Source organism: Mauremys mutica, chromosome 4 (genome assembly GCF_020497125.1).
Source record: "Mauremys mutica isolate MM-2020 ecotype Southern chromosome 4, ASM2049712v1, whole genome shotgun sequence".
Lineage (NCBI taxonomy): Eukaryota > Metazoa > Chordata > Testudines > Geoemydidae > Mauremys > Mauremys mutica.
In genome coordinates this window covers 106,765,318-106,790,715 of record NC_059075.1, presented here as the reverse complement: position 1 = coordinate 106,790,715, position 25,398 = coordinate 106,765,318, and the positions used below count along the sequence as shown (strand labels likewise).

Below are 25,398 nucleotides of genomic sequence, written 5' to 3'. Positions count from 1 at the left end.
TTTGCGTGCACCGATATTGACAGTTTAAAAAAATTACCAAACGTTTACTAGGAAAACGTACTGACCGACCACACACACATTCAAACTATTTTTGTCTTGTTTACCTAATTTCACTATGAGCTACAACTTGTGTGTATATGTTTTCAAGTTATGCAAGTGCAGAAAATCCTGAAAATAATATCCAGCCATTCAAAAGTGGTAAATCAGATTTAAAGAAAAAATAGTGAGTGTGTGTGTGTGTGTGTATGTGTATATATGTGTGTATATATATATAAATATAAGTCACCGGATACTATGCTTGGAACACTTTTTAGACCTTTACAACCTTCCTTCACACCCTATACATATAATGCTCTGTGCCTGTCTGGATTGTGAATAATTTCCATGTATAGATTTTAAAGTGGAGTTATTTCGGTAATAGTCCCCCATGTTTTCAGTCTTATCAGGGCTGCAGAGGTAGTGTACTTAACTGACAATAGGTTGTGATATTTGTCCATTATTGTGACAAAAAAGCAGTAAAATATTAATACTAAAATGTTGATGTATGGGTTTTTTTATAACTAGACACTATGATATAGTTAACAGCACGATTGTATGTTACCATTTCTATTACAAACTATATTTTTCTGGATTTATAGCTTACTCATAAGCACATATTCTCGATTTAAATTGCCATACCAGGAAGCACTTCCTTGCAGTTAAGATGTTTTGTGTTCCAATAAAACAGGAAATTAAATACAAGCAAGTTAAGGGTTTTTTTGTTTTTGAAGTTTACAAACATATATTGCTGGGCAAGAAGCAGTTTTGCATGTGGTCTTTTGATGCACATAATACTGTGATGCCAGAAAGTGCAGCGTAACACTTTTTAAATATATATAAACTTTTCTGAACAAGAGCAGAAAAGCTCTATCTATTGTGTCAAAGATTAAGAGCTCCCTTATGCACTGACACAGCAGAGGAGCCACTATGGTTTATCAATCCACTGATCTGTAAATAATGGGTCACTGGAAGATTTTTTTAATCAGACCATTCAACTTGCAAATAGTGTGTGGGTGTGTCAAAGCTTGGCACACGCCAGTGGAACCTGAAGTGCCTGACAGTGTCATCCTACAGTTTCACTTTGGGCAGATTTAACTGCAGAGTAAATGAGTTTAAAAAACAGTAGCCATTGGAGCTAATTTTATATGGATGGCAAGATGCTTTACAAAATAAATATCCCTCCCCACAAAGAGCAAGCATTAAACAATATTAAAAGGCATTGTATTGAACACAAATTCAGTCTTCTCCTGGACTAAATGGGCCAGAGCTTTGTCTTGAACTGTAAGTAAATGTTATATCTACATGAATTATGAAAGCCAGGTTTGAAGGATTGTAACTTCTTGCTAATGTAGTATATTTTAAATTATGGGAATCAGATAATTGGTTCATGTTAACTCCTGCAGTGGCTACAACCCTACTGTTTTAGGGGAAGTTAAACTCCTCCATACCACTGACAGCTAATCAATTGTGTACTAACTTACAATATATGGGGGAAGAGAATTATCCTTCTAACAATCTTCACCACTAGAAAAATCTATGCTGCTATGCAATATGTAAAGGATGAGGAGCAATGTGTTTATTTTTTTTTAAAACATTGGCTGGTGGTGTGTTGCACATTTTGATCCAGTGTTTCTTTATACTATAATCCTTATGTTATTTGAGTACCTTACTTTACAAAGATATGGAAATTGTCCTTGGTTTGTAATGTCCCTTTACCCCAGCAGCTATGGAGTGTGAGAATGAATGAGTTAGTGGAATGGAGAGAGAGTTTCAGTTCTAAGGAGTAACTAAGTTTATACAGGTTTTTTTTTAATGTTTGCAACCTATGGCATTGCCTGTCAGTTGTGTTCCACTAAATGTTTCTTTAATACTAATTAACATCAATAGATTTTGGACTCCTTTTTTTATTTGAACTGTGGCATTATTTGCAATGGCAGTGGTACAGACCGGCTCAGGAACCATTGAAACAGATTTGTCTTCAAGTAAAAACTAAAAATTTGATTTATAGCTACATTTTGTGAATGCAAAAAAAAAACCCTATAAAAATAAATTTACACATTTTGTAAATAAAAAGCAAATATAGTGCCCTTTGGCTTAACCAAAAGAAAAAAAACAAGACTATTGGGTATCAACCAACATTATCCACATTTGACATAAATAGAAAAGATAAGTTAGTATAACTCTTTAAAAAAATTTGTACAAATATACATTTTTTGCACTGAGATCAGCAAAGATTAAACATTTTATATAAATGACTTTAAAGCTTTACACTTCTGGCCAGTGTACTCACATTAGGCATAATACATTTATATATAAAACGCAATACATTGCACAGTTGTAAATTAACACTGCTCCGTCCGTGGCTGTAGTCAGAGCCACTCTCACTGCATGCAGTTCCTTGTGGGGGAGAGGGTGTAGGGAACGCAGATCTTAATCCTTCTTGCTCCAGATCGCGTGAGAGTTGTCCTTTACCGAAGTGTGGGCAGAACAGCCGCTAGGCTCCGCGCCTCCAGAGACGAAGCAAAATCTCCCTTCTAGGTGTCATAGTGCAAAATCTGAGGAGAAAAGAGGGGCGGGGGGAGGGAAGCAGCCATATGAATTTCGTGAACACGTACTGAAAGCAACCGCGACTGCCGCTCCCAGCAGACAGAGCCCCCGGCGGCCACAAAGTAAGTCGGCAGACCCCGCCCCATCCCCCCTGCATCTCGGCGAATGAGTCAGCGAGAAACCAGCTCCTTCCCCGGCCTGATCTCACTCAGCACCTGGGGGGCCTTGCAGAGGGGCTGGGCGGCCCTGGCTCACGCCGGGAAGTGGCTTCCCTTGCGTTGGCAGAGCGGGGTAGGAGCCTGGCCCGGCCGCCCGCCCTCCAACGGGAATCGCCCCCCGGGTGTTTTGTTCGCAGCGCGCACGCCCCGCGGGGAGCCGGTCAGTGGGGCCCCGCGTCGCAGCGCCAGGCTGGCCACTGCCCTTCCCGCAGCAGCGGCCGCCCCCCTCCTCCTCCTCCTCCTCCGGCTGGGTTTTGGGAGGACGCGGCCGCTCGCTCTGGTCCCCGGGGAGGGCGCTCACCTGGCTCACCGCAGCCGCTTCCGGGGAGTCTGCTCGGCGGGCGCAGAGGCGGGACACCCGCCGGGATGGTCGCAGGCCGCCTTGGCGTCCCCCAGCCTTTTCCGCTTGACAAAGAAATCTAGGGACCAAACCCAGGAGCGGGGCGTTACACACAGACAGACACACCGGCCGCCACCTACCCCAGGGGCGGCCCCCGCGGGACGGACACGCGACCGTGGGGCGGCACCAGCCGGGACCCGCCCTGCCCGGGCACCCGCACAACAGCACACCCGGGAGGAGGCGGCCTGGCGGCTCGTGACTCCCCCTCTCTGCCTCGGGAGAGGGTTGCAGCTGGGTCGGGTTTATTTACTTCGCCGGCCTGCAGCGCGCAATGTGCTGTGTAAGCGTTTCCCCAGCGCGCTGCGCCGCCAGCCTCTCCGCCGAGCGAGCGATGCCCGGGGCCCTTTCACGCGCCGGGGCAGGCGGGGGCATTTTAGCGCCGAGAGCCCCGGGCTGCGCGCCTGGGCCGTGCCCCTGCCTTACCTGTGATGTAGGCTGCGCTGGAGGGCGAGACCCTTTTGAGCGCCGCTGGCGCGCAGGGTAGGGGTTTGATTGTAATCCCTGAGTGGTTGTTGAGCTGATCGGATCGGTTCTCCTGGTTGAGCCGCTCCTTGCCCCCCGCGATAGTGCTTTCCAAGGCGGCCGTCTTACCCTGGGGGCTGAGGGAGGAGGACGCAGACACCCCCGGCTCCTGGTGAGAGTCCCTGGGGTTAACCCCCGCAGGAGTATCCAGGTCCCCCAAAGGTGGCTTGGACCTGACCAGCAGCACCGGGAAGCGGCACCTCCCGACCTGCAGTGTCTCTCGATAGAAAGCGGGCACCGAGCCTCCCTCCACCTCTTCCCACTGCAGCCTGCCCGGGCCGTCCAGCGGGGTGTCGGTCTGGAAGTTGTAGTCCCACCGCCTCTGGTCATCCTCGCTGATCTCCCGTAGTTTGCTCTTCAGCTCCCGGCTCAGCTCTTCGTGATCCACCGGGCCAAAGAGGTTCCGGCAGACCCCCGTGCGGGCGTGCAAGGGGAAAGTCCTGCGGGCGGCCAAGCGCTCCAGAGCCGAGGCGCTGGAGAGGTGCACGTTGGACATGATGGTCCCGCTGCTGCTTTGCCCAGGCAAGGCAGGGACCCAAACGCGGTGCTCCTGGGGAGAAAAGGGCTGTGATTTCCACCCGTCCCCGCTCTACGTGCAGGCAACGCAACCAGCCTCGGAACCTCTGCAGTCTGCTGGTGAGCCTGGGGCTGCCTCGCTTTTAAAGCCCTCACCAAGTTAGAGCAAAACATCTATTAGCATAATAGTATTTCTCTTTAATAACACTGCTGCCATTGGTGGAGGCTCCGCTGGCCCCTTGGGTGTAATACCTCGATCTCCGCTTCCCATTGGCTGAAGGAGAAACTGTGGCCGGGCGCCAAAAGTGGCAAGATCCCTGCCATTGGTACTCAGGACCTGTCAGTCTGAGTTATACAGGGGCGATTGGGAGGGGCGGGGGTTGAGATTTAAAGAGAAGGAGGTTGAGTAACGTGACACCCAGCCTGCAAGCAGTTCCCTGCCCCCTTTGTTTGCAGGCTGCGGTGGCTGGTGCTGCTGCTACTGCTGTGTGATTGCTTTTTTTTTTTTTGCCTTTTTAACATTTAGGAGCCAGTCAAAGAATGGAGTCGCTGGGTTTCCTGGGGAGGCGATGCTTAGATTTGTTTAATTTGGACTTTTTAAAAAGGCAAGTGGGTATAAAAGAAAGGGGTTTGAAGAAATCTATATGTCAGTATAAGGGACAAGACGTTATCAGGAAAAACTAGTACAAAACAAAGCTAGATATATGCCGATTTCAAAACAAGGTAAAGGATGTTTTTTAAAAGGCTTTTTTATAGTCACTTGGAAGTAATAAGTTACTAGATATGTTTTTGCATTACAGAGTAGAAACACTGCATATGAAAACCACAGCTTTTTTGCCTGTCTTAACTTTAAAACCCATATAATACATACATGTTTGTCTGCTGTAGATGAGCTAATCTTACTATTGTGTTGCCAGGAATCAGCTGACTTGTGCTTTACATTGTCTGCCGATCATTGCAATCATTGCTTTTTGTTGTGATGGGGGTGGGGGAAGAGAATCTTACAAGGTGCTCATACCATAATGGGCTTTCTTTAATGCTCCAGTCCTCTCCACAGTGGCAAACAAGGGAAAAGATCAACTTTATGGTGGTTTGCAGGTTAGGGAGCTCTCTTCTCACTCCTGCACAATGCTAGTGCCTGGATGAAGCCTGTGCCTCTGACTGGCTCGCTCTCTTCTTCTTCTTTTTTTCCCCCCTGCTTTCATAAGAAGAGTGAGGGGGATGAATGTTTGTTTAATTGCATGTGAATGTGGTGTTTGTGAAAAGTGTTGATTTGACTGAGACTTGAAGTGCTGTCTCTATCCAACAAACAGGTACAGAGCAAGAAACAGTCAACTGTTTCCTCCCTGATAATGGGGAGCATTCTTCTTAATGTGGCAGAAGACGATTCAGTTTTCATGTGCTCTAGGACCAGTAGTTCCCAAACTAGGGCATGACTTAGAATCACAGAATATCAGGGTTGGAAGGGACCTCAGGAAGTCATCTAGTCCAACCCCTTGCTCAAAGCAGGACCAATTCCCAACTAAATCATCCCAGCCAGGGCTTTGTCAAGCCTGACCTTAAAAACCTCTAAGGACGGGGATTCCACCACCTCCCTAGGTAACCCATTCCAGTGCTTCACCACCCTCCTAGTGAAAAAGTTTTTCCTAATATCCAACCTAAACCTCCCCCACTACAACTTGGGACCATTACTCCTTGTTCTGTCATCTGGTACCACTGAGAACAGTTTATAATCCATTCTCTTTGGAACCCCCTTTCAGGTAGTTGGAAGACTTGTTCAGGGTAAGCCCCGGCGGGCCGAGTTGGTTTGTTTACCTGCCGCGTCCACAGGTTCAGCCAATCACAGCTTCCAGTGGCCCTAGACTCCTACGTAAAGAGAAATAGTCAACATCCAAGTCCAGTAAGGGTCACAGATGTGATTCAAGTAGCACAGAGCCTGCCAAGGACGTATGCAATGCTATTCCTCAGGGTCCGTCTACACTACCTGCCGGATTGGCAGGTAGCGATTGATCTCTCGGGGATCGATTTATCGTGTGTAGTGTAGACACGATAAATCAATCCCCGATCACACTCCCATTGACTGCTGATCTCCAGCTCGGCGAGAGGCGGAAGCAAAGTTGATGGGGGAGCTGCGGCCCACCGCAAGGACGTGAAATAAGTAATTTTAATTCGATCTAAGATGCGTCGAGTTCAGTTAAGCTATTCTCATAGCTGAAGTTGTATATCTTAGGTTGATCTCTCCCCCTTTCCCCCGCCCCCTGTGTAGACCAGGCCTCAGGCTGAGGAGCAAAAGGAGGCTAAAGGCAATTTGACCCCTTGAATTCAGCATTTTCTGATAGCCAAGGGACTGACCCTGCTCAGTGATAAAGGCCAGCAGTTGTTTAACATAAAGAAGCCAAAGCAATTAAAGTCTTCACACTGAAGACCCCTCATTTCCATGTAGCAACTTTCTTTACGATTTGGTTGTGCAAGACACAGATGAAGACACAGGCAACTTTTCCAGGATAATATAGGAATCCCACAAGAACATGACCAACTCATGGTACATATGGATCAGTCTTGTAAGGATCACAAGAAGGGTAGGATAGTTCCCAGAAGGCATCCAAAGGTAATTTTTAAAAGATGTCTGAAGATGTTCTGGTCTTGTCAGATATGCTTGAACTCTTAAGTAAACTGGAGTGGAATCAGCTAGCAGTAGTATTGGGGGAAATGTTACTTCATGGGTTTTTCTCATTGAAATTGACCCCAAGAAGAACATATTCCATTTGCAGGCCGAAGAGAAGCTGTTCAGTGAACTGTTCATACAAAGGCTATCTTGGTTCTTTGGAACGAACAGTACACCTCATTAGACAACATGGAGGTGTCAGAAAGGTTTTTGATAGGGAAGGAAGAAGCAGAGATCGCTCACCAACAAGGCCTTTAGTGGCAACAGATGAACCCAATATTATTTCCCTTTACTTAGCAACCTTTCAGGGGAGCTTCATGAATGGGTTGATTGAAGCCAGTTTAGCCTCAGCCTACAGATGAGCATTATATGGGTACCCTTTTCATAATTAGTCCACTGGCAAAAGGGGGCAGGATTCATTCTCTCCCCACACTCCACCCCCCAAGACTTGAGAAAAGATTTATTTATGAGCCCTGTTTCTCAGAAACCCCTTACCAGAATTTTTCCTTCCAATTAGTTTCACTAAGGCAGAGGCTAATTTGCTCTACAGCGAGAGAGGGACATTCAGCAGGTGCTACCTCCATTATAGACCTTTCTCAGCAACCTGTTTCTGCTAGGAAAGAAAACAGGATCATCTGACAGAATTACATATACTGTTGGTGACCTATGTCAAGGGTAAGGGCATCTCTTGAAAGGATTCTTTTCCAAGGAAATTAGATGGTGTGCTTCGGTCTCAAAGACATATACCTGGTATTTTTGGTTGAAGTAGGCTCTGAAGTTTTTACAATCCAGCAGAGACAACAAAGGCAAGCAGTTCACTTGCTATAATTCTTTCTAATATTAGCCTTGTGGTACTTCACACAAAAAATAAATCATAAAAGTGGTGATGGTACTAGCCTGGGGTTGCCCAGTGTATTTGCACAGGTAAGGAAAATTATAAGAGGTGTTGTAAGTTAGCTCAGTACTAGAGGATTAGTTACAGTTTACAAGCAGTCTCTCCTGATGCATTTCCAAAATGTAGTGTATAGGAATGGGATAGTGTCTCTTTAAACAGTTTGCGAGACCTCTAAAGGTCTCTGTGTTCTATATTTGAAAAACCAGGCACAGCAGCACGTGTATATGTAACTAGACCTTCTGTATATTTAGTAAACATGTTATTTGGAACCCCACTGTATCTGTATGATTTCTACATATTACCTTGTTGTGTGAAAAGCAAAAGACAACACAGGAGTTAACATTTCTGGGCTTGTCTGTTGATTCCTCCCAAGGACTGCTAAGACTTTTGTCTTCCAAGGTGTGAAAAATAAGGAAACAATGAGGTGTTGCATATGGATTTGGTGTCAGAGAGAGATTAGCAGACTCCTAGGCCTCCTCTCTGCTTCTGTCCGATCTTCCCAGGCTGCCTGCACCATCTGTAAGTTGGAAAGGGGTGTTTGGTGTGAATGGATAAAGTACAGGGAGAAAAATCCCTCTATTTCTTCAGACCAGAGAAGAACTCGAGCAGTGCTGACAACTACGTATTCAAACTTGGAACAAGAAGGTGGTATTCAAGTCAGTCCAAGACAGGGGGTCTTGGAGGGAAGCCACATGAACATGCTAGAACACTTAGCAGATTCATTCAGGAGTCCGATGGGAGGGTGCTGTAACTCCATTGTTGTTTTCTGTGCCCACGGTTTAATACATCTGAAGGAATCAACACACACTGTGCAGACAACCATTGCTGGCATTTAGAAGATCTGGGAATTTTCTCTCCAAACCCAAATTTCAGCCAACAAAGAAAACTTTCCAGGGTTATCTAACACAGTAGTGATTTACATGTTACTTCGGGGATGCTGATATTTAGAGCCATGGAGGGAAAGTATATTCATGGATTGCCCAATGATTGGGCCTGTGGGGGCAGTCTCTTCACCTCCCATCTCACCTGTCAGCTGGAACAATTGTATGGCTGGAGTCCAGATCCAAAGGCTCTCGTGGTGGATGCACACCTGTAATAAGACAATTACCTTCCCTAACCCCACTCCTCACATCCTTTTGTCATGTCTTGCATTGTGACTTGTGCATTAAGACGAGGGTAATGAGAGTATCAGTGACTTCACTGTGATACTCTCGGCCATGGTACCCAGCTCTGCTGGCACTAACTGTGCCCATTCTTATCTTCCTCCAGGAGAAGGAGAACATCCTGGCTGACCTGACATGCCCATGATTTTCTCATGAATGTAAATGTAGTTTACTGAATTCATAGACTGTAAGGCCAGAAAGCATGATTATGATAATCTAGCCCAGTGATTCTCAAAGAGGGATACACATATGCCTGGGGGTAAGCAGAGGTCTTCCTGGAAGTACATCAACTCATCTAGATATTTGCCTAGTTTTACAATAGGCTACATAAAAGGCACTAGTGAAGTCAGTACAAACTAGAATTTCATACAAACAATCACTTGTTTTTATTGCTCTATATACTACATTTCAATGTAAGTACAATATTTATATTCCAATTGATTTATTTTATAATTGTATGTTAAAAATGAGAAAGTCAGCAATTTTTAAGTAATCGTGTGCTCTGACACTTCTGTATTTTATGTCTGATTTTGTAAGCAAGTAGTTTTTAAGCGAGGTGAAACTTGGGGGTATGCAAGACAAATCAGACTCCTGAAAGGGGTACAGTAGTCTGGAAAGGTTGATCTAGTCCAACTGTTTGTGTAACATAGGCCATAGAATTTTATCCAGAAATTTCCTGCCATTAAGCCCTTAAATTTTGGTTGAACCACAGCATATCGTTTAGAAATTTCTATTCTCTCTGTTTCAGGAGAAGAAAGTATTCATACTACTTAGAATAATTAAAGTGCTGTGATGGTCTGAACAACATCTAGATAGGAATGGCGCATTTTTATCCCAAAGACCTGCACCGTGGGTGTATTCAGAGTCCTAAACTGGGGACAAAAATACTTTTTTAAACTGTCTTTTACTCCTGTTAGCTGTGTTGGCTCTGCAGGGCTATGGGAGAGAGAGCTGGGCTCTTTTCTGCCTCATGCATCAAAACAGTTGTGAATGCATAACTTTTGTTACTTATGACTATTTCTGCGTGAGAAAGAACCCAGTTTGTCAAAACCCATGTTGAGATTTCTGGGCTGCCAGTTAGGGGAAAAAAACTCTTTACGTTGTAAATCAAGCAAAATTGATGAGAAGTCATTGAGACAACAAATATAGAACCCAGATCCTGTTGTTTTAACAGTCGCTTTTCATTACTAAAACTGCACTTTAACCTCCTCAGTGGCCATTTTGACAGTATGTTTGTATGAGTAAGATGAAGAGATCCCTATGATATATTGTCACAAAAGAACCAAACAGTCTTCCTCCTTGTGGAGATTCCAAAAGTAGTCCTCTTAGACATGAATGGTCTAGTCCTGGAGGCACAGTCAAATAAAGAAACAAGTCTTTAGACTGTCAAGTTTAACAGTATGTCTACACAGCAAAGCAAAATCCAGGGCTGGCATGTGCCAGCCGAGCTGGGCTCGTGGGTTACAGGCTGCAGGGCTGTTTAGTTGCTGTGTAGACTTCTTGACGCAGGATGCACCCTGGGCTCTGGGACCCTGTGAAGTGGGAGGGTCCCAGACCTTGGGCTCTGGTCCAAGCCCAGAAGCCTACACAGCAATGACTCACACAGTGTGAGCCTGAGTCGGCTGGCAAGGGCTAGCCGTGGGTTTTTCTTTGCCATGTAGACAACCCTAAAAGGCTTATGCTTCAAGCTACTTTTCAAGGGTCCCTATTAAGTGTAAAGTTACTGTATTTATCCAAAATGCATTGTATATGAAAACTCCAAATATGAAATAACCCTACACACGATACCTTAATTTGAAATGATTATATCCGCTAATGGAATAATAAATATTAGTTGTTTGTCTATCATATACTTGTTTCGCATTATGCATATGTACAGGAATAATTTTCAGTTATACATTTACACTAATAACATTTCATTGTACCCCTCTGTCTTTCTTGATCTGCTTAAAGAAACCAGGCATAACCAAAGTTCAAATACAAGTAAAATATTTGGTAGAGGTGGTCAAAAACTTATCAAAGGTTTTTCAACAAAAAAAAATGCATTTGGAATTCTACAAAACCTTTCATACTCAAAACTTTCTGATTTTGCGATGAAACAATTAAAAATTGAATTATTTTGATTTGGGTTATATGGAATCAAAACATTTTAGTTTGGTTTTAAAGTGGGGGAGGAGGAAAACCCACCTTTCCTTTTTGATGCCATTTGATTTGAATTGATGCATTTTGTTTGTTTCAGATTGCTTTGTTGAAAAATTGGAAAAATCCATAGAAAAAATTCAAGCCTGATGAAGTTTTTCATTTCATTAATTAAAAACACTTTTTTTTTATGGCAAATGATTTCCTTTTTAAGATCAGCCCTGATATTTAATCCTGTTTGAACCCATTAAGAAACCTCTTCGCTCTTTATTATTAACTGGTTAGTTAAGCTGGTTTACATCATTAGAGCAGAGCAAAGCAGCTAGTGAATCTAGCCTAGTCTGTTGCACAGTCCACTAATGCAGCTTTGGCCTTAGTAGGCTCCCCCTTCTTAGTAATATCTTTTCTGTTAGATACAGGACTTTTAATAGATAGGAATGATTGTTAAGTCCAATAATGCTCTGGGAACCTGGCCTCCAGCCATTACCTTAGAATCTTTAATAAAATCCAGGATTCTCTGTGTAGCTTGTTTTTTTCTGTATATTCAGCATACCTTACTGGTATATGTTGTGAATTAGAAAGCATGATAGAAAATAATAATTTATAAGCAAGGCCTTGGACTTGTTTACTATGGAGGACAGCACTTTTTTTTTGACTTCCTATGTAGTCATCTTTGACTGGAGATGAAATACTCCATTAATTATTAATCTGGTTCAGTCCTCCATTTGTGTCCGTCCTCACCAACGTGCCAAGATGTCACTTTAAAATATACATATAACATTTTTTGAATTCTGTTCAAAGTGGATTTGTTGCTTTTTTCCTACTATCTTCTGGGATGAAAATGATAATTGACTCTAACCATTACTGCTCTTTGCAATCCTCGCACTAATACCTATTTTTAAATTCTGATTTTTAATGTTCACTTTGGCTCTCTATTTTTCTTGCACCAAGAAGGTGTTCTTTTTTGGAAGAACTGTAGGATGATCATTTCTTGTTTGGAAGCATATTCTAAAGTTTAAGTAAAACACCTTGTTTATGCCTGATGTGCTAGTAACTCAGTCTTGTGCCAGTTCTGGTGGAGATTTTTCATGTCATCTGTTGTGTCAACTAAGCTACTAATTTATTATATTTTAGGTGTATTTAGAAGCTCTAACTGAGATCAGGGCCCCATTTTGCTAATCACTGTAAATTCTTATAGTGAGAGACAGTGCCTGCTCACAGAGCAAATAGACAAGACAAGCAAAGGGCAGGAGTGGAAATAGGTGAAGTGGCATGCCAAAGCACTAACAGCAAGTCAGTGGCAGAGCTAGGAATAGAATCCAGGGCTCCTGGTTGCTAACGCAATGCCCTTCACATTGGACTATGTTGCCTGTCTTTAAATTATATTCCTGCCACTTCCGCTTGGTGTCCATACAGTTGATTAACATAGCAGTGCCGTAACAAGGGTGAGGTGAGTGAGGCACTTGCCTCAGGCATACAAAGCCAAGGGGTGCAGAAAGTGGTGGAGAAAAGGGGGGGGGAAGCCACTGGCTGGCACAGAGATATTTATAACCCAGGTGATCTCTCCCCCCCCCCGCCCCACCTGCTGCCCCCCTGTGCCTCCCCCGAGTGTCCCCCAGCCCCGACTTGCTTTTCCCCCCTTCCCGGCCTGGAGCAGAGCAGCTCCATGCTTCCTCCCTGCAGCTACTGCTGCTGCAGGGTCCTAGTGTCCCCATCTCACTTCCAGGGCAGACTGACTCTGAGCCTGCCCTTCCCCCTCAGACCCTTTCATTTTTCAATGGGACCCTCCAGCAGCACAGGGGGTCCCCCTGCCCGCAGTCACCGCTCCTGCCCCATGCTGGGCAAGGAGGTAGCCCAATCCCTCACCCCCAGTGAGGCTACAGTCAGGGGCAACAGCAGGGCAGGAGGCGCACGCAGCACCCCTCGGCACCCACCACGGGGGAGACGAGGGAGATTCCTGGACTTGAGAGGGGCCCTAGGAGCACATGCAGTGACAGTGGTGGGGGTGAGTGTGCTGCTGGTGGGGGGCTCAAAAGGGGGGAGCTACTCCCCCAGAGCTTGCTGCTGCTGGCAGGGAAAGGGCTGAGGGGAGTCCTCCTCTCTGTCCCCTGTCCCGGAGCAGTCTGCCTGCACCCCAAACTCATTCCCAGCCCTGCCCCACCCCAGAGCCCACACCCCCAGTCAGAGCTTTCACCGCCCCATCACACCCTCAACCCTCTGCCTGAGCCCCTCCAGCACCCCAAACACCTTATCCCCATCCCAGACAGAACCCTCACCCCCACACTCCTACTCTCTCCCCCAGCCCTGAGCCCCTCCCAAACCCCAAACCCCCTATTCCCAGCCCCAGACAGAGCCCTCACCCCTATTCTGACCCGGAGCCCCTCCCACACCCCAAACCCCTCATCTGCAGCCACAGCCCTCACCCCATCCGTCTGCACACTTCCCATCCCCAAACTCCCTACCAGAGCCTGCACCCCAATCCCCTGCCCCAGTCTAAGGCCTGCACCCCAGACCTCCCCCCTCACCAAACTCCCTCCCAGAGCCTTGGGGGGGGGGTGGAATTTGGGCAGGGGCAGGTTCTGGGCACCACCACCATTTCTACAAGCCTGCCATCCCTGATCCTGCCCTGCAAACCTGAACTCCCAGCATTCTTAGGACACATGCTGATCCTTAGTGGCCACTACTGATATCCAGCACCTCCGTCCTCCCTTAACCTGTGAGTCCCTGTCTGTCTGGATTGGAACTGGACTGGAACCAAAGACCATCTTGGAAGCAACATTACCAGCCTAAACAGTCAAAAATCATGAGTTGACCCCCCAAAATCACAGGCTGTACCGCCACCGCTTCATTCATTCTTCAGCGGCAATTTGGTAGCAGGCCCTTCCCTCCAAGAAGGACCCGCTGCCGAATTGCTGCCAAAGAGCCGCCCCAGGGGAGGGCACAATTTTATATTCTTGCCTTGGGTGCAAAAATACCTAGTTACGGCTCTGTAACATAGACTAATATTTGATAGCTTTTCCTGCCTACCTTTTCAGACATCATGGCTCCCAGTGCCAGTATTTACTGGGAGGTGGGGCATCTTGTTCTTGGAGGTTATACTCAGAAGAGCAAAAATGGCTGCTGCTTCTGGTTTTACATTATTTTTTGACCAGAAGTGTGAGCTCAGAGCAGGGCTTGTAAACTGAGCAGGCATGATGTGCTTTGGCTCTGTTCCATCCCAGGCTTATAGTGGGTTCTGACATTCTGTCAGGTTTTAAAGATATCCTGCACTTGACCTTGTTTAAAAGGGATTTGCTGCTGAGAAAAATACTGTCAAATGCAGGAGTAAAATCTCAGCCTGGATTCCCGGCACTCTAACTGCCACACTCAAGGAAAACAAAATTTTGGCCTACCTTTCCCTCCCTCCTCAAACCCTCCCCCTCCCCCCCCCCCAAAAAAAAGAGAGAGAGAGACATGAAGCTTCCCGAGGGGAATGTGTGTGAAGAGGATTCCTGATAAATATTCTGGAGGGCAGAGATATGCAAAAACTTAAATCAGATATCACAAAAGGTCCATTTTATTTTAGTGCCTGGAGTCTGAAGTCCTTTGTTTAGTCACAAAACTAATAAAAAAGTGTAAGCTGTGTGCAGTTTGCATGCAAGGATAGAATTATAGCCACGAGCAGTTTATTTCCCTTGTCAAACAGCATCTATCGGTGTCACCGTCTATCCTGGTCAGGTGGTTTAGATGGGTTATCTTACACAGGTGGTGACAAAATTTGGTGCCAGAATAAGAGGGGGAACATTCTGTGCGAAGGATGGATTATGGTTAACTGGGCTGTGGTGGTAAGTGCCAGGATGTGCTTCATAGCCTTTGTTTTTAGGTAGTTCTAAGGCAAATTATGTAGTTTTCCTTTGTTACGATATTAATATTATTTATTTATTATTATTGTTTATCATTCCTATAAAAGAATTTGTGCTAAGGATTGGTACAAGGAGCCTCCAAGGATTATGTTCCTGTTGTGATTTCTACCAGTGCAGCAGCCTGAAGGAAAAAATAAGGAGCAAGTGATCACCTTTCACCCTGCTCTGTTTGTTCTGGCTCAGCAGTTCTCAAACTGTCGGTCGGGACCCCAAAGTGGGTCGCAACCCTGTTTTAATGGGGTCACCAGGGCTGGTATTAGACTTGATGGGGCCCAGGGCCAAACCCTGAGCCCCACCACCTGGGGTTAAAGCCAAAGCCCTTGGCCTTCAGTTTTGACCCCACCAGGCTTTGAAATTGACCCCCTTTTGGTCCCCCACCCACAGTAGCGGGGCTCAGGCAGGCTCAGGCTTCAGTCCCCCCTCCTGGGGTCTTGTAGTAATTTTTGTTGTCAGAAGGGGGTCACGGTGCAATGAAGTTTGAGAACCTTGTTCTTGGTCCTAGAGTTTACAGAAGCTGCATGTTGACTGGGGTATCAGAGAGCTTCTCCTGCTTGAATCCCCACACTGAGTCTGAGACGTCTCTTATCACACAGCCACTTTGAGCGCCTGGACTGGTTCCAGTCAGTTTCTGAAGCAGAAAAGAGAAGGGACTGCTCCAGGGCACAGATTTTTTTTAGAGCCGGTGGATGATGTCACGTATCTGTGGGGCGATGGCGCCCTCTGATGTCCAAAGAACCTTAACGGGGATTCTCCTCGTTTGCTGCTCTGAGTAGCAGTGCAGAGTAGAGAGAGAACATTGTAATAACTCACCTCCGAGTCTCTATTACAATCCTGACTTTCTCTTCAGACCCCACCTAGGGACAATCAGTTTCACTTTCCTTTCCCTTTCAGGTGGCACCAGGTTTGTCTTTGAACACATTTAAATGCAGCCATTTTTATCTGACCAGCACATCTAGAAAGCAAGAGGAGACTTAGAGGTGGAATTCTGGATGCAAATTATATTAGCTGTGCTGCAATAAGTTAGCCTTTCCCAGTGTGACAGTGGCACCGTATCAGCTGGTTGTCAAGAACAGCAAAGGGGTACATTTGCTTCACAATATTTCCAACGCATGCCAAAAGTTAGTCTCAGAGACTTGGCAGGCTTCCAGTGTATCTCTATTCATTCACAGTCAGTGTTCCTCCTGCATATTAAAATTCTGGAGAGTCTCCTTGACTTATACTCCTCTTCCAATCCCTTGTACAATTCCCACTGGTGTCGGCATGTAACTACTAGAGGATATCCTTAGATCTCATCCGAGGAGTACATGGATACACTGTACGTATTGAAAAGGTAAAATTGTATTTCCATGGCCCCGTGGGAGTTGGAACGGTCACCCTCTTAAACATGTAACAAGGAGCCATTTCTAAGCTAGGGGGAGACAAATAAGCCGGATAATATTTTAATTATATATAAGCAGTTTGAATTTTCTTCAGACTCTGCAAGCACATTCCCTTTTACCTGCAGAGCAAGTCTGGCAATTTTCAGGCCAAGCCATGTACCAAGCTAAAATCTGGGGTGTGGGGTGGTAAAATGCGGTTTTATAATGAAATCTGGTTAAAACCTTAACTGGGATAAGCCTATCACCTCTCCACAATACATTTTGTTATATATACTTGTCAGGGTTCCCTCCCCACTCTGAACTGTGCGGTACAGATGTAGGGACCCACATGAAAGATCACCTAAGCTTATTTCTACCAGTTTAGGTTAAAAACTTCCCCAAGGCACAAATCCTTCCTTGTCTTTGGATGGGTACTGCTGCCACCACCAAGTGAGTTAGACAAAGATTTAGGAAAAGGACCACTTGGAGTTCCTGTTTCCCTAAAATATTCCCCCAAACCCCTTCACACACACCCTTCCTCGGGAGGCTTGAGAATAATATACCAACCAAATAGGTTAACAAGGTGAGCACAGACCAGACCCTTGGGTTTCTAGGACATTAAAAACCAATCAGATTCTTAAAAAAACAGAACTTTATTATAAAGAAAAAAGTAAAAGAAGCACCTCTGTAAAATCAGGATGGAAAGTAATTTTACAGGGTAATAGGATTCAAAACACAGAGGATTCCCCTCTAGGCAAAACTTTAAAGTTACAAAAAAAACAGGAATAAACCTCCCTCTTAGCATAGAGACAATTCACATGCTAAAACAAAAGATAATCTAATGCATTTTCTCCCTATTACTTACAATTTGTAATCTTAGATGCTTAGTTCAGGTATGGCTTTGGGAGATGTATTTTCCCTGCCCGGATTCCTTGCTGACCTGGAGAGAACCCAAAGAGAGACAAAACAAAAACCTTCCCCCACAGATTTGAAAGTATCTGCTTTCCCCCTTGGTCCTTCTGGTCAGGTGCCAACTAGGTTAATTGAACTGATTAACCCCTTTATAGGTAAGGGGATTCTTACCTGTAGGTAAGGCCAAGAGGGATTTTATATTACTGCATACATAAAGATTGTTACCCTTCCCTTTATATTTATGACAATACTGTACATGCATTGGTCTATTACACACTACAAACTCCAGTATCTGTCTATTCTGGGAACAGAAACCATGCTGTGTATGTGAGACATGTAAGCTGAGCAATTATACCTGCCATCTAAAACAACAACAGTTTTTTTAATAAGCCAGCTCAAGAGGTTTCCAACTGGTTCTAAGAAAAGTGAAATCACCATATTCCTAGTTAAAACAGAGAGAGGGAGAGAGAGGATACTATGAAGCCACAAATAATACTACATTAAACTAATGCAATGAGTCACTGTTTTAAACCCACAAATATTATTTCTGTCTGTCTGTCACACATCTGGGATTAGGCGAAGATTTAAAGGGCTCAGTTCTGAGGTCCTTGGGCCCTCTTCAGAAGTGCTGGTGAGTGTAACCCGGATGAGGCATGTATATGTAAGGCCTCTCAAGTAGGCAGTGGAATCCAGGAGAAACTTAAGGCTTTGTCTGCACTGGGAAAATGTTAGACAAATGTATATTTTCTTCTGCTGTGGCCCATATTACACATCTCCCCAGCTGTTGTGCCATTTTCTGCACAGCCTCTTGCCAATGTAAATTTCATGGCATGCTAACTCCAGGTTTTTAGCCCCTGGACTTCAAATGGGGTTTTTGCCAGAGTAAGAACTACAGGATCAGGCACAAAGATGTAATCTCCGTTCATGCAGACATGAGATGAAAGGCACACATTCTTGCCACTCTCCTATACAGGATTGCAGATGCCCTTCTGTTCCACAGAGAGTAGTTTCCCCCACACAAACATACAGGACCTTTTATTCATCTTCTGCAAGTAGTCCCATTGATTCACTTGAGGCAGTTTAAGAAGAAGGGCACTGCTCAGTGTGAATAAGGGTGACAGAATCTGGACTAGAGTGGACTATAACACACACACTAGTCCTTTATAAAGAAAGACACACCTCTCACTGATTTTCTCTCTCTCTCGCACATGCACACACACAATAGTAGATTAAGAATTTTAAGGTGACATAGTAGAAAGAGCTTTAGCACAAACTTCTACTTTCCTGGATCCTTTATTTCGTCACTCAGCATTACTGCACAGGATGTTTTTTAAATAAAAATAAAAGCAAAGATGACTCCATTGAAGTCAATGGCAAAACTCCCAGAACGTCAATGGGGCCAGGACTCCACCCTAGGATCTTTAGGAAACTTTGGATCTGGATCCAGATCTTTCAGATTGGGTGGTTCTTTAAATAAAAATGAGATAACTGGTCATTCTTGGTACGCTGGAGCCATAATATAAAACAGCTGAGGTAATTTAAACTGATAGTTGCCTACTCAAAGTGAGTTCTAGTTTGAAAATGATTGTGTAAAAAATAACATCCTGAGGTTTTATGTTTATTGTGATTTCCGGATCAAATATATATAGTTTGAAAATATAACTAAATATTTTTCTAACTGCCAGCCCTGCAAACATAAGCTGGATTCTTTCCTTTTATTGCATCATCAACATTAAGCAAAAGTTCTGCAGGTCAAATCTGTGCAGCCCTGCTGTCTTCATACTATGCCCCCAATGTCACCTGAGCTGTCAGTGGGTTGGCATGTGTGTTACTGATTGGAATTCAGCAAGCAATTCTATTGTTAACGCACAAGAAGGAAAATAATTCAGCTCATTTTCATAGTTGTCCTGGTTCTGCTGGGCTAACAGGAGTGAGAATTCCTAAAACCTTATTTTTGTCTTTAAACTCAGCAGCTGAGAATCTGAACAGATGCAAGGAGCTGATCTGTGGAGTAAGGTGGTGTCATTTTTGCAGTGTAACTGTCCAGAACAGAGTCATACTTTAAAAGGTTGGTAGTGTTTGCATTTGAGCTCCCTCTTTTAGGCAGCTTAATGAAGCCAATTCTATTGCTATCCTGCAGGCTGTCGGAAAAGTGAGCTACATTAATACTTCTTGCACAGTGCTCTTTGCATGCAGCACTCTTTTTGTAGCTAGGGTATTTGCAAAAGTTGTAGGACCAGACCTGGCTGTTGTGGGGTTATTTGTAAAAAGCTAGCACAATTTGGACTGGGCTTTGCAGGACTTGTTTAATTTCTGGGAAGTATATATTACACTACATTTTGATTTTTATGTCTTTGATACAAAGATTTGTGTTTGTGCCAGATGAGGAATGGCTGAATTGGAGATTTAAATGACAACTTCGCGGTATCTGTGTCATTTCCACTCTGTCCATGGTGGAAAAATTAAATAAATGCCAAGATGTACTGAAACTTGCAAGTTCAGCCCTAGCATATGTATGCGCCACTCCATTATACCAGCCTACAACGTGGCCCTGGGAGTTTCCTTGAATTAGGCATTAGGAACAATAAAATCCTTCCATAAACACGTATCATAGTAAAAAGCAATTGGCACATCTCCGATATAACCAATATTCTGAGTTACAAGCCCTTCCAGTTGCTGTAGCCAACTTTATTTGGGGCTAACAAATCCTTCTGCTCAGATCTCTTTGAAAGTCCTATTTTGTGTGTGTTCTTCCTACAACACATAAGAACATAAGAAAGGCCGTACTGGGTCAGACCAAAGGTCCATCTAGCCCAGTATCTGTCTACCGACAGTGGCCAATGCCAGGTGCCCCAGAGGGAGTGAACCTAACAGGTAATGGTCAAGTGATCTCTCTCCTGCCATCCATCTCCATCCTCTGACAAACAGAGGCTAGGGACACCATTCTTACTCATCCTGGCTAATAGCTATTTATGGACTTAGCCACCATGAATTTATCCAGTCCCCTTTTAAACATTGTTATAGTCCTAGCCTTCACAACCTCCTCAGGTAAGGAGTTCCACAAGTTGACTGTGCGCTGCGTGAAGAAGAACTTCCTTTTATTTGTTTTAATGTTTGAATGCTTTTATAACCCATAGTAAGTGGGTGTGGGTCTCTCTTACCCTCTCTAGAGCATTGGTGGGCAATCTACGGCCTGTGGGCCACATCCGGCCCACCAGCCGATTTAATCTGGCCCTCGAGCTCCCACTGGGGAGCAGAGTCTGGGGCTTGCCCCACTCCTACGCTCCTGCCAGGGAGCAGGCTCGGGGGCCGCTCCGTGTGTGCATGCCGCAGCTGCGCACAGCTCCAGGAAGCAGCAGCATGTTCCCCCTCCAGCTCCTACATGTAGGGGCAGGCAGGGGGCTCCATATGCTGCCTCCAACCCAAGCGCCACCCCCACAGTTCCCATTGGCTGGGAACTGCAGCCAATGGGAGCTGCAGGGGCAGCGCCTGTGGAGGGGGCAGCGTGCAGAGCCGCCTGGCCGCGCCTCTGTGTAGGACCTGGAGGTGGGACATGCTGCTGCTTCTGGGAGCTGCTTGAGATAAGCGCTACCTGGAGCCTGCACCCCTGAACCCCTCCTGTGCCCCAACCCCCTGCCCCAGCCCTGATCCCCCTCCTGCCCTCTGAACCCCTTGATCCCAGCCCAGAGCACCCCCCTGCCTGCCAAACTCCTCATCCCCAGCCCAGAGCCTGCACCCCAGCTGGAGCCCTCATACCCCCTGGTGCCCCAATCCCATGCCCCAGCCCAGAGCCCCCTCCCACACTCTGAATCCCTCACTCCCAGCCTGGAGCACCCTCCTACACCCCAAGCCCTTCATCCCCAGCCCCAAGCCAGAGCCTGCACCACCAGCCCCCTCCCGCACCCCAGTCTCCTTCCCCAGCCTGGATCTCCCTTCTGCACCCTGAACTCCTCATTTCTGGCCCCACCCTAGAGCCCACACCCCCAGCCAGACCCCTCACCCCCTCCTGCACCAACCCCAATTTCGTGAGCATTCATGGCCTGCCATACAATTTCCATACCCAGATGTGGCCCTCAGTCCAAAAAAGTTTGCCCATCCCTGCTCTAGAGGCTGGTCCACATAAGCAGTTAATGAGTCTACTAAAGCTTCTAGCTAAGGGAATTAATCCTTTAGCTCAAAAGAGTGGAGAAAGAGGCAAAATTCACCCATCATAAAAGAGTTTTTGGAAGGCCCCAGTGGCTGGTCTGCAGTATGGATGGGATATGTGCTGAGGATCTGGCATGCAGGGGAACTGTATAGTGGGACTTGTATAAGTCAGGCCAAAAGCATCCGTGTTTCAGGGCATGTAGAATTGACTATTCCAGCCCCTGAGCTGGACTAAGGGTGGTGACAGCAGAAGGATTGCATAGCTGACCCTGGTTGTGGGTTGGAGGACTGGGTTCCATTGTCCCCAGCCCCTGACTAAGCTCCCTGACACAGGACCCATTTATTCAGGCTTTACGCAGGGGAGTTAATTTCACCCCAAGGTGACCTTGGATGCACAAGGTTTTACAGCAACACATTTTGCAGTTCTTTAATGACTTTTTTCAGAAACATATTATCAAAAACATTGAGGATACTTCCATAGTTTGTGCTCTGCATAGAGTATTTGGACCACTAACTGACAGAGAAATTCTTGTTTATATTGTTTTGCTGGCGGTCTCTTAAATGCTTGAATGTTATGAAATCAAGCAATTGTTTGATTCTGATACAGGAAAATATTTTGGTAAACACGGGAGGCTCAAGACTGGCAGAAAATGTCTCAAACTCCCATTGTTTGCAAAATGAAGTGTGTGCAGAGAAAATCTAAAGCATTCCTGCAGCAAACCACAACAAGGGGCTTCATACAGCCCAGATCATTTACAATTCTCTTATAAGTGATCATAATGGTTTAAATGCTATTTAAATGATAAACAGCTTTTGCATTCCAGACATTGCTACAATTCCAGAGAGGGGCTGTATAATATTAGTCCAATGAAATATTTGTATATTGAAGGAAAATTTTTTAAGTTTTATTTTAATTACAGATCAGCTTTAGTCACAAAATACATACATCTTACACTTCTTTAGACTTCGATCATAAAAACTGGGCTTTCAGTATGTTTTGTGTGTATTCCAGACCCCATGGCTTCAACCAGCATCTAGTTGAGATTGGGGTATGGATGAGAGTGAACTGGCTGAAGCTCAACCCAGCAAGACTGAGGGGCTGGGGAAAGCAGCCAGAGGAGATAGCAGAGGAAATATCAGTCCCATTGATTGAAAGAGTACCTTAGTTACTAGTGGTTGTAGTTTATTGGGGATTTTAGAACCCCCGTCCCAGCTGCTGTTTGACCATATTTAGCAGTAACTTGGTCAGCTTTTTGCCATCAGTGACTAGCTACGAGGCTGCAACATTCCCTTTCAAATGAGGACTTTGCCACTGTTATCTGTGCTTTTGTTAACTCTCGATTAGACTACGACAATGTGGTCTACAAGGGGCTATGCCTTGAAACCATTCGGACACCAAAAGTGGTGCAGACCACAGTGGGTCGTTTATTGAATGAGTCATTTTACTGAGAGCATTTGAGACCAGTGCTCCAGGATCTGCACTGACCTCCCATCAGACTCCTGGTGGAGTTTATGATCTATAAAGCCCTAAATGGCCTTCGATCAACCTACCTGAGACTGTACATGCAAATGCTTCTGTATGACACTACACACATGAGTAGACCCATGTTAATTTACACACATACATAAACATGTACAGGATCAGGACTATATACAGAAGAGAGAAAAGTTAAATACAGTAGAGACCAACACATCATTTAAATCTGGAGTAAGAAAATGAATTAACCCCATTTCACACCAGAGCAAATGAGAGCAATATCTGGCATAGTATGCAAAACAGAAACACTGAGCTAATTATTTTGTTGGCATCTAATTAAAGCTACCTAGTCCTCCTATTAAAAGATACATACATCTTAGATTCAAACCCCTTTTAAAGCTAATTAAGTAGTTTCATCTTGTACTACTTGTTTGTGTGATTACATGGAATATATAAGGCTTGGCAGGACACAAACACATCAATGGCTATCCACAGCAGCTAATGAAGTTCCCTGGTGTCATGACCCTTCATGCCACTCCCTCTTTGACTTCAGCAGCTGAGCGAGTGAGATTGCCTCTATGCAATAGTCTTCTCACTTAAAAATCTTTGTGCACAGGCATTCATGCATCATAGAAAGAAAGCCCAGTGGCAATCGGCATGTGAGGTGAAGTGACTGGTGTAGATGAACACTGACTCAAATTCACAAACCTATATGCAGATGACCTGGGACTCTGGTCATTCATCTTGACTCCCAGGTAGCAAGGATATTCAGCAAACCCCAAGTGATTGATCAGCCATTTTTCAGAACAGCACAATTCACCTAGAAAAGAAATGGGCTAGAAAAGGTGGCCAAATATTGCCATCCCAACTATAATCTGGCCAATTTACCTTGCTGTTAGATAATTCACACAAGTTGTCTTGCTAAGAAAAATGAGTCTTATTGTGGTGACATGGAACATATGGACCCTAGGGGACACAGATAACACATCGAGACCTGCAAGATGTACAGCATTAATTGCAAGGGAATGTGCAAGGTACAGAATCAATATAGCTGCCTCCAGCAAAACCAGACTTGCACATGAAGGCTCCATAAAGGAACTAGGAGGTGGCTATAACTGCCTTTTGGAAAGAGAAACCAGCATAGGAAAACAAGATTTACGGCAGTGGTTTAGCTATTGGAAACAGCCTCCTGAATCACTGAAAGACTTATCTGTGGGCAAAATGAATACCTAATGTCTCTGCGAATTCCCATTGGAAAATTACAGTTTGTGACTGTCAGTTCTTATGCTTCAATCACAAACAGTATGGAAGAAACAAAGAATAGTTCTGTTCTGACTGGATGACATAATCAAATCTATACCCAGTGAAGACAAGCTCATACTTCTGGCAGACTTTAACAGCAGAATTGGAAAAGACCGTGAGGTGTGGAGTGGTGTAATAATGACCAATGGAATCGGAAGAATGACCAGCAATGGTCTCCTTCTACTCCAGCAAACTACCAACCCAAGCTTCAGGCAAACCAACAAATATAAAATCTCTTGGATGTATCCAAGATCCAGCATAGTCACTTGATTGACTCTGTCATTATACAGCAAAGGGACCTCAGGGACATGAAGATCACAAAAGCAATGTGAGGGGCAAACTGTTGGACTGATCACAGATGATCAGAGCCATTTTTAATTTACATGCTGTTGCCCCTTAGTGAAACAGTGCTGAACACATTACATTAAAATTGAATATAGTAAAGCTGAGGCATCCATTTCTTCAATAAAACTGGAGGGAAAACAGCATTACATCATCACCCAGTAACATACTCAAAAAGTGGAATATATTCACATCAGCCACCCTTCAAGCCTCAGTAGAAATGCTAGGCAAAAATCAAAGATAGCACCAGGGCTAGTTTGATGAAAACGACGATGAAATAAAAAAAGATCCTCAAGGAAAAGAATGACGTGTATGTCTTGGGAAAATGACAAAGAATCAACATCAAAAATAAATCCAACTACCTGCAAGCACAGGCTCAGAGATGGCTTTGTGTCCTACAGGATAATTGGTGGGTAACGAAAGCAGAAGAAATACAGCATCACACTGCTAACAATACAAAGATGTTTTATGATTCCCTGTAGGCTGTTTATGGTCAATCAAAATTGGGACAAGCTCCATTGAAGAGTTCGCGTGCATCTAAATCAATGAAAAGAGAGGCACCACTGAAAGCACTTTACTGAGCTACTCAACCACTCCTCTATTGTCAGCCCACAGGTGCTAGACGAGGAACCGACCCAGCACCCCATATGAAGAAATCAGCCAATTATCACCGAGGAAGTGCAAAAAGCTATCAAACAAATTGTCAGGTAAATTTCAGCACACCAGCTGAAATCTTTAAACTTTCAAGTCCCAAAACTCTCAGTTATCTACATGAAATATTTAAGGACATCTGAGAAGCCAAGGAAATTCCACAGGACTTCAAAGATGCAATCATAGTTACACTATACAAAAATA

At 44.8% G+C, this 25,398-nt stretch overlaps 2 protein-coding genes across 3 annotated transcripts in view; one reads left to right on the top strand and one right to left on the bottom strand.

The window, feature by feature from the left end:
• Positions 1–1,923: 1,923 nt before the first annotated feature.
• On the bottom strand, positions 1,924–4,444 carry CDKN1C (cyclin dependent kinase inhibitor 1C). Its single transcript, XM_045014113.1, has 3 exons — positions 3,628–4,444; positions 3,106–3,223; positions 1,924–2,594 (listed from the first exon to the last, which is right to left on the bottom strand). The coding sequence occupies exons 1-2, from the start codon at positions 4,220–4,222 to the stop codon at positions 3,111–3,113; spliced, it is 708 nt and encodes a 235-aa protein (XP_044870048.1). The 5' UTR covers positions 4,223–4,444; the 3' UTR covers positions 1,924–2,594; positions 3,106–3,110.
• Positions 4,445–6,469: 2,025 nt separating this feature from the next.
• The window catches only part of SLC22A18 (solute carrier family 22 member 18), a 141,140-nt gene continuing 122,211 nt past the window's right edge, over positions 6,470–25,398 (top strand). Inside the window, exon 1 of one of the 2 annotated variants that reach the window (XM_045014111.1) lies at positions 6,470–6,850. In XM_045014111.1, coding sequence (XP_044870046.1) covers positions 6,782–6,850 — 69 coding nt within the window. In that variant the 5' untranslated portion in view covers positions 6,470–6,781. Of the gene's footprint in view, positions 6,851–19,322; positions 19,345–25,398 lie in introns of those variants that run through there. The other variant, XM_045014109.1, reaches the window with a different exon arrangement.

Bases quoted from the DNA above. Each gene is read 5' to 3' on its own strand.
- CDKN1C (XM_045014113.1), bottom strand. From the start codon at position 4,222: ATGTCCAACGTGCACCTCTCCAGCGCCTCGGCTCTGGAGCGCTTGGCC. The intron at 3,224-3,627 runs GTAAGGCAGGGG...TTTGGTCCCTAG, and splicing joins CAGCGCAGCCTACATCACAG to ATTTCTTTGTCAAGCGGAAA.